At 41.0% G+C, this 14,094-nt stretch overlaps 1 protein-coding gene across 1 annotated transcript; it reads left to right on the top strand.

Moving 5' to 3' along the window:
- The first annotated feature begins 12,037 nt into the window (after positions 1-12,037).
- LOC138796987 (C-X-C motif chemokine 10-like) lies at positions 12,038-14,094 on the top strand. The gene is made up of 4 exons (XM_069976749.1): positions 12,038-12,118; positions 12,226-12,349; positions 12,685-12,768; positions 13,715-14,094. The coding sequence occupies exons 1-4, from the start codon at positions 12,061-12,063 to the stop codon at positions 13,749-13,751; spliced, it is 303 nt and encodes a 100-aa protein (XP_069832850.1). The 5' UTR covers positions 12,038-12,060; the 3' UTR covers positions 13,752-14,094.

The following is a 14,094-nucleotide window of genomic DNA, read 5'->3' as shown; positions in this document are numbered from 1 at the left end:
ACAAACTCCAAATGATTACCTTGACATAACGGATTATGTCATGAACTGTCAATATCTAGAACCACAGTATCGCTGACATTATGACATGTAATCTTTTTTCAAACTGCAAACATTTCCATAAAACTTCTTTTAAAAAAAAGGACTTTAGACATCTGCAAAAAGCAAAATGTAAAGGGGAGAAAAAAACTAGACATGGAACTGTTCCTCTATTTATTTTGATCAGACAACCGTCACACAGCTGAAGGATGATGCAAAGTGGAAGTTTTGCTATTAATTATATAATGACTAAAACAAAAAGAAACTTGAATTAAATTTAAATATGCCTCCTCTAATTGTGTTGAGGCTACAACTGAATGAACTGCCCCCCTCCCCCAAACTGCTTGCACTGTCGGATAGCTGCTTTTAATCCAAGATCTGTCCTGGGGTCCGTTCGGCAGGTGAGGAAGTTATTGTCCTAAAAAACAACTTTTAAACTTGCAGTCCTATGTTGAATTGGCATGGCCTAGAGTGTCTGTGCCCTAGGCCTGCAATGCCTCTCTGTCCTTCCTCCCCACCCTCCTTATCATTAGGAATGCCCCTAGAAGGATTTCTCCTCTTCATTACTTGTCTAAACAACAATCCAGCACATGTGCAGTGTTTAGACAAGTGATGATTAGGAGGAATCCTACCCAGAATGATGAAGAGGGCGGGGAGGAGGGACGGAAAGGCGTCACAGTTCAAGGGCACAGACAGTCGAGGGGGCACCAGGGCTGCAAGTTTAAAAGATGCTTTTTAGTACAATAACTGTATCACCTGCCGAACGGACGCCAGGACAGATTTTGGATTAAAAGCATCTATCAGTTTGGGAGGTGGGGGCAGATTGTGGGTACAGAGTCGCTTTAATATACCATCCCAAATATAGCTGGGTGATTGCCCTATTTTTTGAAGAATAGAAGGACCCTGTGACACTGATTTCTTAATACTAGTGAAGTCTAATTTTTATGTATTTTATGTATTTTTTGCCCATGTTGTGGATCAAAAACTGATTGATGATAGTATAATAGTTTTACAGAAGAAATTATCAAAAAGATCCCCAATGAAAACATTGACTCACGAAAAAAATATTTTTTAAAAAAGGTAGCTGTCACTTTTGACATGTCATAATGACATAGGAATCAGACATAGGTCTGATCAATGGGGTCTTGGTGATAAGACCCATGACAATTACTAAAATAAATGAATGTGCTGCTGTGCCCATAAATTTAAATTTGGCACTGTTAGCTGAGTAGTACATGTGGTATATCGATGTCTCATAGACTCCTTATAAATTCGTACACCACCCACATTGCTACTTGCTAGGCAGAAACAAATGAACACAGTATCCACAGACCCCACTAATAAAAACTTTTTTAAATGTCACTATGGCAAAACCCAAACGTCAGCAAGGTTTAACAGCACCAATTGATCAAATGCAGGTAGATGGAGATGCATGCAGGAGGTCCACAATCCTAATATTAATGGACCTCAGTAACAGGTTCCAAAAAGTCCAACAGCATTTAGGGTATAAACCCACACATCGTATAAGCAGCTTATTTACTGCTGCGATACGCAGCAAATACGCAGCAGATACGCAGCAGATTAGATCTAAATAACTGAACACAGCATCAAATCTGCACCCCCAAATCTGCTTCAAATCTGCTGCGTATTTGCTGCGTATCTGCTGCGTATACGGTGTGTGTGTTTGTACCCTAAGGGTGCGTTCACACCTACCGCATCCGCAGCATCCGCGTATGTGTGCGTTTTGCGGTTTTTCCGCAGCAAGTTTATCGCAACTGAAATGTCCATTTAGAATGAGAGACATTTTAAACGGACATTTCAGTTGCGATAAACTTGCTGCGGAAAAACCGCAAAACGCACACATACGCGGATTTCTCGCAGGTTGAAATCTGCACTACCAGACCTGCGGATTTCCGCGGAAAAATAAGCTGCGGATGCGGTAGGTGTGAACGCACCCTTAGGGTACAAACACACACACCGTATATGCAGCAGATACGCAGCAGATCTGCAGCAGATTTGATGGTGAAGACTTGATGCTGTGTTCAGTTATTTAGATCTAATCTGCTGCGTATCTGCTGCGTATTTGCTGCGTATCGCAGCAGTAAATACGCTGCGTATACGGTGTGTGTGTTTGTACCCTAAGGCTATGTTCACACTACGTATATGTCCGGCCGCATATACGTGTAAAACTCCGGCCGGGATTTACGCAAGTTGCGGCCGGCTACGTACGGTCCGCAAACTTACGCCCGTAAGCTACGTACGCATCCCGAGCGGCGTATGTAGCGATCTGACAGCGGTCTTTTACTTGGATATCTTCGCCTAGCCCCGGACACCCCACAGAACCTTTTGGATCGACACAAAAAGGTGTAAAAATGAAGAAATCGCCACTAGGTATGGGACCGCATGTTACGCTACGGGCGTAAGTTACAGCATTTCCGTCCCGAAACAATGGTCTGGTTCATTTTTTACGGCGCCGCATACGATCCGGGCGTAAGTTCGTACGTAGTGTGAACTGTGCGGCCGTAGATCGTATACTTTCCATTGTACGCAAACTACGTAAATCTCCGGCCGCTTATTCACGGAGCGCGCTACGGCCGGAAACTTACGTAGTGTGAACGTAGCCTAAGATAGTAAATATTCCAAACTTCATTGTGGCACCAGGCACAACATACAATACATTGCTGCAACCCGCTTGGGGTCTTTTGTGGCAAAGACCTCAAGCGAGTCGAAACGTTGTATGTTGGACCTGGCATCTCAATAAAGTTTTGTAGATTTACTACCTTGCTGTTGGTCTCTTTTGAAACCTGTTACTGTGGCCCACTATATAGGGATTGTGGACCTCCTGCGTGCATCCCTATCTACCTGGTCACAAATTTTGGAAAGTGTGTCCACCTGTACCTCGGAGGTCTGCAAAGGGGGGCATGGTTCAAAGAAAACATTCCAGCAAAATGTGCTCCAAAAGCTGCTGAGTCCTGCAGTGTGACCTAATAGAAGTTTACATCCTTGTGTAGGGCAATGCTGTACCCGGCAGAACCCACTTAATTCCTGAAGTGTCCCTGGTGGTACAAGCTGGGCACAACATATTGGCCACTAATATAGCAAATCTGCAGAAAATAGCAATTTCCACTTCACATCATCTACTGTCCATTTAAGTCTGCAAAACATTAGTGAGGTTAAAATGTTCACTATACTCCTCCGTAAATGCCTTTAGAGATAAAGTTTAATCAGTTTAATCACATAATAAAATGGTGGGACAGTAAAATAAAGTAAAAATGTAAAAACACACTCAAACAAAAATATAAATAAATAAAGTACAATACACACATACCCAAATAATTCAAATAATAAATGTAGAAAATTTTAAAAAAGCACACATATTTAGTATTGCCGCGTAACGACACTGGCAATAAAATTATCACATGATTAAACCTGCACGGTGACCGCAGAAAATTCAAAGTTTGAAAAATCCTAATTTTGTAAATTTTTTTTTTCATGAAAATTGTGTGGATATCGGCTAAAATTTACCACTAACCTAAAGTACAATATATGATGGAAAAAACCAACCCAGAATTGTGTGGATAAGTTATAGCATCCCAGAGCTATAACCACTTAAAATGAGACAGATGAGGTCAGATTTAAAAAAAATATGGGTCTGGTCCTTAACTTGCCATCAAGAAAATGCTATCTAATCTATCATAATTATGTTATAGAGCAGATTGATATATATCTTTCTGGGAAAGGATTGAGTGTAGCTTGTAACTTTATGATTAAAAACCCAGATCATTCTGATATAAGGAGTCCAGTGGGCGGTGTCACTCAATAAACTGGACTCTTTATCATGGAAATATAAGATATTTCGATCAATAAATTATAAGTTATACTGAATCTTTTCCCATAAAGATATATACCAATCTCCTCAGCTCCTTCTGCTCTATAACATGATGCTGATAGCTTATTAGCATTTTCTAAATCTAGCAAAGATCTTTACCACTACCCAGTGACAAAGCTTTATACTGCAATTATACTGAAATAATTATGAAAACTTGTTTTAAAAATAAAAATTGTGAAAATTAAATAGGAGTTTACTGGATGAAATAAATAGCACCGCATGGGATTTAGGTCTTACTAGAGACATTCAATTTTTTTTTATTTGTAATAAAGACAATAATGGTAGAAAATTGTGATATGCCCAAAAGGTCTTACCATTTTTACCAGAGTTCATGAGTATTTGATAGCTGAGCTGGGATTGGTTGCTTTGGTCAACAAGGGACATTGGTACTATAGGACTGCCTAATAAATCCCCATAGACCCCTAGAGCAAAGAGCGCTAATCTCTTAGTGCTTCTTATTGGGGGAGGCCTTCCATACTTGGCAGAGGAAATGGCGTCTGGAATATTAAGTACAGTACAACATGTAATGGGTGTACTCACCTCTCTGCCAAAACGGTCAGCAGAAGTGCTAGAGCCAGTGTGGCATTTACGTTCCCCTTACAGTAGTGGATTGGGGAAGAGATAGAGAAAGTCAGAGAAGAATAGACAGTCAGTAAGAGGAGTGTATAATGAGCAAGACTCCTGGAGTGTGGAGTAAAGAGGGAAGTGTGGGAGTTGGAGAGAGGGAGTAAGTCAGTAAGGAGGATTTGGGTAAAAGGTGGGAAATAGTAAGAGGAGTTTGAGAAGAGATATTCAAAAAGAGGTTTGGAAAAGTTGAGAAAGTAAGAGGAGTGTGGGGAAAAGGGGAAAAGGGAGGGAGATAGTAAGTAAGGGCCCTATTATACGACCTGATATTGAGGAGAAAGAAGGAAGTTAGCGCCGATCTGTCAGATCATACAATGTAAAATCGGATCGGGGACGCACATTACATTGAATTGAATGGCTAATTGATTTGTGGGCACATCCAAGGGTGCCCGCAAATCAAAAGTAAAAAAGTACAGAGGTATTGGCTGCAGGAACGTCCTAAATGCAGCTCAGCGGACGGCAGTTCAGCTGTTAAACGTAGTGTGAACATAGCCTAATACACACAATACTGTTATTGTTTCTGTTTTATCGATTACTATATAGAGTATAATATGTAAACACTAGTATATTATAGCGAGTTACATAAGGCTAAGGACTCCTTTAAAAAAAAAAAAAAAAAATGTAGTGAACCTGCTATTTTTGATTGCTCCAAAAAATGCAGTGCCTCACAAAATAATGTTGTACTTTCCATGAGAGAACAAAGGGTTCCCGTTTAGTTTAAGTTTCACGTTTCTAAAAAGGAAGAACGCTAAATGCTTGGTTTATGCTCATATATCTGAATTCCAGGAAGCAAGTCTTTCAGTTTCACTCCGTACTGAACTCTATACACCATCATTTGGGTGTCAGTCATCTCTTTATTATATTTTCCATTTATTCCATTTTAAACTAAACTAAAAAAAAAATTACCCAGGAGATTGCATTTATTTTTTGTTAGAAAGTGCCAGAGATTTGTAATTTACTTCTATTAAAAATGTCCAGTCTTCCCGTCCTCATGTATGTATATTCTGTAGGAAGTGGTGTATTCTTTCCAGTCTGGAAAACAGGAGAGGTTATATATGGGGATTTGCTACTGCTCTCAACAGTTCCTGCCACAGACACAGGTGACAACAGAGAGCATTATGTCAGACTGGAAAGAATGCACCACTTCCTGCAGGACATCAGGGCCGTCTTAACAGTATTATGGGCCCCTGGGCAGAGGTGCGAATTGCCCCCCCCAACCGCCACCATCAAATCCCCCACATCTTTGCATATAGTGCCCCCCATAGTAGCCAATCCCCCCATAGTAGCCAATCCCCCCATATAGTGCCCCCTGTAGTAGCCAATCCCCCCATATAGTGCCCCCCATAGTAGCCAGTGCCCCCCATAGTAGCCAGTGCCCCCCATAGTAGCCAGTGCCCCCCATAGTAGCCAGTGCCCCCATAGTAGCCAGTGCCCCCACAATAGCCAGTGCCCCCCACAGTAGCCAGTGCCCCCATAGTAGCCAGTGCCCCCCATAGTAGCCAGTGCCCCCCACAGTAACCAGTGCCCCCCATAGTAGCCAGTGCCCCCATAGTAGCCAGTGCCCCCATAGTTGCCAGTGCCCCCCACAGTAGCCAGTGCCCCCATAGTAGCCAGTGTCCCCCATAGTAGCCAGTGCCCCCATAGTAGCCAGTGCCCCCCATAGTAGCCAGTGCCCCCCACAGTAGCCAGTGCCCCCCCATAGTAGCCAGTGCCCCCCCCCATAGTAGCCAGTGCCCCCCCATAGTAGCCAGTGCCCCCCCATAGTAGCCAGTGCTCCCATAGTAGCCAGTGCCCCCCAAAACAACAAACCAGTTACTCACCCGTCCGGCGGCCCCAGCAGCTGATGTCTCCCGTCAGCGTGCAGTCCCGACATGCTCCGGGCACAGGCAGTAGGGTACAGAGAGACTGCCTGTGCTGGAAGTGACCTGCTGCATGACACATCCAGGACACAGGCAGCGTTTCTGTACCCCGCTGCCTGTGCCGGAGGATGTCGGGAGTGTGCGCTGCCGGGAGAGGAGCTGCTGGGGCCGGCGGACGGGTGAGTTCCGGGACCGCCCGCCCCTTCTATCGCCGCTTAGCTGAGCCTATCAGAAGCCCATGAAAGTGCTGCTCATTGCACTTTCCTGGGCTTCTGATCAGCTGTCAGCTGAGAAGCGATAGAAGGGGCGGGCGGAGGGGGTCGCTCAGGGCCGCTCACTATGCATATGCATAGTGAGCGGCAATAGAGGGGGCAGGCGGGACGGCTTCCTTGCGGTGCTCAGCACTGCTTGGGAGCCGTCTTTGCTTTATAGGACGCACTTAGTTTTATAAGTGCGTCTTATAAAGCTAAAAATACAGGTCACAGAGGGCAGGGGCCCCCTAGGACGCAAGGGCCCCCGGGCAGCCGCCTACCCTGCCCAATGGATAAGACGGCCCTGCAGGACATACAGCAGCTTATAAGTAGTGGAAGAGTGGAGATTTTTAATAGAAGTAAATTACAGATCTCTGACACTTTTTGATACCATTTGATATGTTTTTTTGTTTTAACAGGTAGATTTAACAGGTAGGTGAAAAATGGAAAAGAAAATGACTATGTTATGATTATGTTCACACACCATTTTATAAAGAGAAAAAAAACTTTTTATAATAATGGCCATAAAAAATTATTATGATGGTTATTTAACGCTGTCCTTATGAAATGGCCTTTTAAAAAAAACAGTGTGTGAAAATAGCCTAAAAATTATTAAAACGAAGAAACAAAAAAAACTAAAAACACTTGTACTAACTCAGACAGTTCCTGTCTCACCCCTCTTGAAGGTCAGTTAACATGGCCATATATTAACTTAGGGTTATATTCACACACACATGTTTTTATTGGACGGGCGGCATTTAAAGGCAAATAGACATTTTTTTTATAACTAGAGATAAGCGAGTACTAAAATGCTTGGGTGCTCGATACTCGAGAAGAATATTACCTGATGCTAGGGTGCTTGTTTCGAGTAACAAACCCCATTGAAGTCAACGGGAAAATCAAGCATTTTTGCAGGGGACCAAAGCTCTGCACAGGGAAGGTTGCGTGAAAACCTGGAAACCTCAGAAAATTATGGAAACCACACGTAAATGGACAGGAAACATCAGAGGCAGCATGCATGGACACCTCTGGGGCTGGCTAATCGCAACATTATGCCAAATTATGGGCTCCCGGATTTCTCCCCCATGTTCCTGTACCTCCTCCCTCGCTCCAACTTCTGTTCACTGTTGGGCCAGTAATCTCCTGAGTTGATTGATGTCTATCAGGGGTCAAAGTACAGCCTTGGACACACTGATGCACTATCTGTACTTCGCTGATCCCTGTCTCTCTCACCACGTGCACAGGACACAGCACAGTGAGGATAAGTATAGCTGAACTACAGATCCCAGACAGCCAAGAGAATGCCAGCAACAGGACAAATTGATTACTGACAGCAGTTTTGGGGGTAGACGTATAGAGTATATGTGTAACTGGTGCTGGTTCTTTTTTTTAAGGCACCCGTTGCATAGGACATAGCACAGTGAGGATAGGTATAGCTGAACTACAGATCCCAGCCAGCCAAGGTAATGTCAGCAACAGGACAAATAGAACTACTGACAGCTGCACTACAAGTCCAAGCCAGCAGCCAAGAGTAGCAAAAAAATATATACTGTATATATATGTTTTGAAAATTTTAAGCCCTTAGAAGGACTGTTGGGTTCTTCGTGTCGGATTCCTGTCTAACTGCAGTCTAATTCCCTGCCTGTTACTCTCCCTGACAGACAGCAGCTCTCTCCCTATGCTCATCCAGCCTGCGTCTGAAGCGAGCATCGCGGGACCTGATTCTTATATACCCAGGTCATCTGATCCGGCAAGCCAATCGCTGCTATCGACATTTAAGGTTCCCACATGATACTACGAGCTCCCAAAGACTCTCCTGCATGATGATTGGCTGAAAAATAGCCGCCAAACATGCAGGAAGAGGAAGATGCCATTGTCTCGAGTATCGCGAGATGCTCATCCGAGTAACAAGCACCATTAAGTACCCTAATACTCGAACGAGTAGCAAGATCGGAGCATGTTCCCTCATCTCTTTTTATAACGTTTGACGGTGCGTGAATATGTAGTATAGAAGTAACTTCAGGAGAGGAAAGAAGGGCAGCAGATAACAGACCTATAAAAGAAAGGCTCCTTTATGGACATCACTGATACAGGACAGTGTAGAAGGCTTTAGAGGAAAGTAAGCAACATTTTTAATGAAGACTTATGCAGAAGATAACAAAAAATACGATGTTATAATAAAGAGTGAAACTGAAAGACTGGCTTCCTGGAAGTCATATATAGGAGTATAAGCCAAGCCTTTAACATCCCCATTTTTTATGAATATGAAACCAAACTAAACAAGGGCCCATTGTTCTCTCATGGAAAGTACAATATAATTTTGTCAGCCAAGACATATTTTGTAAGCAAGCCAAAGAAACAGCTGCACAAGTATTTTATTCATAATTAGTTTCACACATTTTAATAGGCAGATTTTACTGATTTTTGCCGTTTTAATTTACAATTTTCTTGTATGCAAAAGTTCTAAACCTTTTTTAATATACTGTGTGCTCACAATTTCAAGATACAGCATGTGTTTGTTGTCATTGAAAGCAAAAACTCTTGCTTACAGTCAAAGGCTATGTTTACAAAACATTTTTTCCTCTCCATTTTTGAAAGGAAAAAATTACGTCTGTCATTTTGGGTTTAAAATTACATCCATCATTTCGCTGTTTAGCCATCCATTGTTGCAATGACGGCTGTTGGTACTTTATTCTACTTTAGGTGGACTAATTGGCCTTTGGGTGTTTCTTTCATTGAAAAGTCCATTGAATTTAATAGTAAAAACGGTGAAAGGACAGAGGAAAAAGAAAAACTGTGTGTGAACAACTAAAAAATAATGTCTGCTATTTGCAAAAGACGTCCAAAAACAATTGTCTTGATCATTATTTCGACGTCCATGCAGACAACATCTGTCATTTTATACACTGTGTGCATTGGACATCCGTTATTGCATTGAATTTATTGCATTGCTTTGTAGTCAATCATATTGCGGAAATAATGGACGTCTTTTTAAAAAAACATTGTTTCAACATAGTTCGGGTTCGTACGAACTTGAACTTCTGCCCTGTTTGATCATCTCTATGTACAAGCACAGATGAAGCATGGCAAGTAATCTAAGTACAGTAACCATTGCCTTGAAGAACTATGTATTGGCCATGAATAAGGGTGTATAATGCATCTGATAAACACATCCGTAAACTGCAAACACATGATTTCATCTTACCACTGGATTTAAGTCTCTTTTAAAGCGCAGTCCACACCCAGGGCAGCCAAAATCAGACCCTTATGTGGTAACCAATAGGCATATGGCCAATAATCCTGGTAACAGTACATGACTATTGAGGAAGTAATGGGAGCGTAGTTTCGGCCACGTGCATTTCTCTACATCCCTATAGGAGGGAGAAAGGGAAGGAAGTTACTAGAAATGTGCGGAGCCTAAGATATTTGTCTCGCAGGTTCTGAAGAGATGAAACGTAGCTGGAAGAAATCATCATGGAGGTCTGGGCCGGATAGAGAGAAAAATTGACGCCTCAGATCGAAGAAGACGTCACCTGTGAGTCTCTGAACGACGTTTTTCGTATTTTGTAGAACAATATTTAGTAGGGGTACCCCAAGGTAATTTTTTTTTTTGCCAAGGGGTGCCCCAAGGTGGAAATGGTTGGGAAGCACTGCTCTGCATGAAGAAACATTGTCTGAATTGCGTTTTTCATGTTTTTTAACGGCTTGAAACATAAACAAATTTCCACATTAAATCAATCATTAGAGCAGTCTGCATATTGTCTGAGGGAATTCTCATTACAGGTTTGGTAGATTGGTAGCTTATAGCTCCAGGCGTCACATTTAACACCGCCATACAAGACCTGACCAATACCACCATACTGTGACTGGATAACACCGCCATACCTGACCTGAACAACACCACCACACTGTGACTGGACATAACAGACGTGACCAATACCACTATTCTGTGACTGAATAGCACCGCCATACCAGACCAATACCTCCATACTGTGACTAGATAACACCGCCATACCAGACCTGACCAATACCGCCATAGTGTGACTAAATAACATCGCCATACCAGACCTGACCAATACCTCCATACTGTGACTAGATAACACCACCACAACAGACCTGACCAATACCTCCATACTGTGACTGGATAACACCGCCACACAGACCTGAACAATACCGCCATACTGTGACTGGATAACACTGCCATACTAGACCTGACCAATACCACCATACTGTGACTGGATAACACCGCCACACCAGACCTGACCAATACCTCCATACTGTGACTGGATGAAACCGCCACACAGACCTGAACAATACCGCCATACTGTGACTTGATAACACCACTATACCAGACCTGACAAATACCACCTTACACCCCCGCCAGAAAAACACTAGATTTACTGGCAAGGTGGGAGACTAAAAATAATAAAAAAAAGTTTTTCCTACCCCCTGCTCCCTGGTGCTGCCCTCCTGCAAGGTGCTGCCCTAGGCATTGGACCATGGGTCCCTAGTGGTAAATTCGACCTTGTCCACACCACTGAACACCAGAATGTGCGCTAGGTGTATAGTCTAAGTATTAATGTTTGTCACAGCCATGGCCGTGGTGGCACAGCCGATCCACAACACCCATTGTTACAATGTTATTGTGCAGAATTCACATTTATCAATCATACCATTGCAAACAATTGTTTTTAAGATATTGTGTATGATGACAAATGATAGTTTTGTTGCTCTACTCCTTTGTTAACATTGTCCAATTAATATTGCAGAGATAAAAGAGAATCAGGATGATAAATGGTGAGTGTAGATGTGCCTTTAATACATATGCAGGACCAGTGTCTATGGCAGCGTGAGCTGTAAATATGACCCTGATGAGAACTGTTAAAGGTTTCAGCATTCTGGACATACATGAGTACAGTATGAAACTAGAAGCAGGCTATAAACTGCATATCAGGGGGTCTAAAAATGAATAAGTAAATGAATAAAAATATAGCCTAAAGCCTAATGCAAGTACTTTAACTCAAGGCAACTATAAAAATATATTTTTAAAAAAATCACTTTTTCATGTCAAAGATATGAATATTTTTAAACACTAAGTTCATAATCAGACATTTTTTCTTTAATATTTATATGTGACACAATGTTATTTTGACTGTTACATCACTGTCTTATATGAATCAGTCAACATTTTATTGAAACACTATTATGGAAATAAAATAACTTTCACTTCTCCTGTTCTTTTCTGTGTAAAAATAATATGAGGGAAACTGTGGCCATGAGAATTCCCCGCTCTTGACTTGTCACGATGATGTAAACCAATGGTATGTGTATAAATACTGATACTCCAAGCAAGTGTCAACAAAGCCTCATATCGTGGAAAAGTTTCAATCCATCTGCTATCATGAACTGTAAGACCGTTGTCGTCATCTGTGCTGTTCTGTCGGCTCATCTTATAGAAGGTAGAGTAACAATGGAAATAGATCATACAGTTTTATTTTTTTATATCTATAGTATAATTCATTAAAATTCTGCATCTTCTTTTTTTTTTTTTTTTTTTTTTTACCAGGATTTGCTTTACTTCGTGGGAATCGATGTTTGTGCAAAAGATTTGCCCAGAAGTTCAATGTGCTGGCAATGGAAAAGCTAGAGGTGCATCCCAGAAGCTCTACATGTGACAAAATTGAATACATGTAAGTAAACCCCATGTAAAAAAAAAACACAGAATTATGGGCACAGAAATAGTTGGGTAAAAGAAATATGATTTGAAAAATCTCTTGCAAGTTAAAGTTAAAGTGGACACCTTTAAAAAGCATTATGAATTTATTGTTATTATTATTACAATTATTATTATTATTATTATTATTAATAGAAATACTTCAGTTGTCTTTTTTTTTTTCATTAAAATTGTTAATTTTATTCTTAATTTACGCTATAAAAATGCCGCCTAAATACTGTAACAATAAAGGAGCATGACATTTGTGTACTGAAACATTGTAAATAATTATTGATGACTTTGTTTCCACAGTGCAATTTTTAAAAATGATCCTGTTCCAAAGTGTGTCAGTCCTGATCTTTTAGTACTAAAAGTTCTCCTGAGTGGAAAAAATAGGTAGGTATTATTCATGTATATTTCATATTTCCTATGTACAGTAGTTCCTGAAGACCCTAACTGTGTTTGTAGCTATTGTGAATGTTTTTGTAACACATTTGTGCTGTGTAGAATATGCTTTAATTTAAGAGCTGCATAACATGGTCAGATAGCTGCCCAATATGAGTGCAAATTAACAATTTCCATAGTTCAAAAAGCTCCATAGATTGGCTAATAATCGACCGGGAAATATTGGATGGTTCGGAGGGTGTCTTAATGATTGTTGGCAGCACATGTTCCAGCTACATAGAGAGATGTGCTGCCACTGCCAGGATCCCCATTAATCACAAGAACCCCCAGGATTCCAATTGATCTAAAGAACAATAACATTGAGCTGCAATACAAGGCATAACAAAGTATAGCGTCTACTGAGAAATCCCCATAGTAAGAGCAAACGAAGGCTAAAACTAATACCTAAGACAAAAAGCGCAATTATCAACGAAAATCAAAACTTTATTTTTACATAGCAACCCATGTGCACTAGTTATATACTTTAATGTTTAATGTAGGTGTGCTTTTCTATATACTTAGGCTCTATTCCCACTGCGGGAACACATCTGGGAAGAGGACTGTCTCATAATATAGACAGCTGCTAATAATGATCATAATTAGCAACCGTGAATTTAGCAAAACTGTGGCTTTTGCCCGATATGTTCCCCAAATGGGAACATAGCTTTAGACATATTTTGCCATTTATTTGCCTGAGCCTGATACCCATTACACTATAGGGCTAGGTTCACACCATGTAAAAATGATGGTATTATGAAAGACGGACATCACTTTTACATAGTGTGAACCTAGCCTGGTTGCGCTTGCGTCTGATACACAGTGTTATTGGCCGTTAAAACACATGTAAGGTCTTTTTGTTTTTACCTGTCACCTAAAATCTCTCTATTTTTTTTTTTAGGCAACTCAGTCACATCAAAGTGATCCGCCACCAATAACTGTGAACATGCATAAAAGACACAAAGCCGAAGCAAACAAGTTGAATAGTCACCAGTGTCTTCATTGCTGTGAATAATTTGATATTCTTTCTTTTGTTTTTCTCTTCATATTTCCTTATTTTTTTCTGGAAAAAAAAAACAATAATTATAGAGTTGGTTACATTATGTACTTTTATGGAAACTGGCTAAAAGAAAAACTGGATTGGTTGACCACAGCAGCTAATCACAGAGCAGCTTTATAAGAAATAAAAGCTGCACTGTGATTGGTTGTTGTAAGCTACATAAATAGTTTTTCCTTTTGACTTTAGATTTTCATAAATCTTTCTCAATTTTTTAAATTAAA

The sequence above is a fragment of the Dendropsophus ebraccatus genome, chromosome 7 (genome assembly GCF_027789765.1).
Source record: "Dendropsophus ebraccatus isolate aDenEbr1 chromosome 7, aDenEbr1.pat, whole genome shotgun sequence".
In the NCBI taxonomy this organism is placed as follows: Eukaryota; Metazoa; Chordata; class Amphibia; order Anura; family Hylidae; genus Dendropsophus; species Dendropsophus ebraccatus.
This window is presented reverse-complemented; position numbering and strand designations above follow the sequence as displayed.

Bases quoted from the DNA above. Each gene is read 5' to 3' on its own strand.
- LOC138796987 (XM_069976749.1), top strand. From the start codon at position 12,061: ATGAACTGTAAGACCGTTGTCGTCATCTGTGCTGTTCTGTCGGCTCAT. The intron at 12,119-12,225 runs GTAGAGTAACAA...TTTTTTTACCAG, and splicing joins GTCGGCTCATCTTATAGAAG to GATTTGCTTTACTTCGTGGG. The intron at 12,350-12,684 runs GTAAGTAAACCC...TTGTTTCCACAG, and splicing joins TGTGACAAAATTGAATACAT to TGCAATTTTTAAAAATGATC.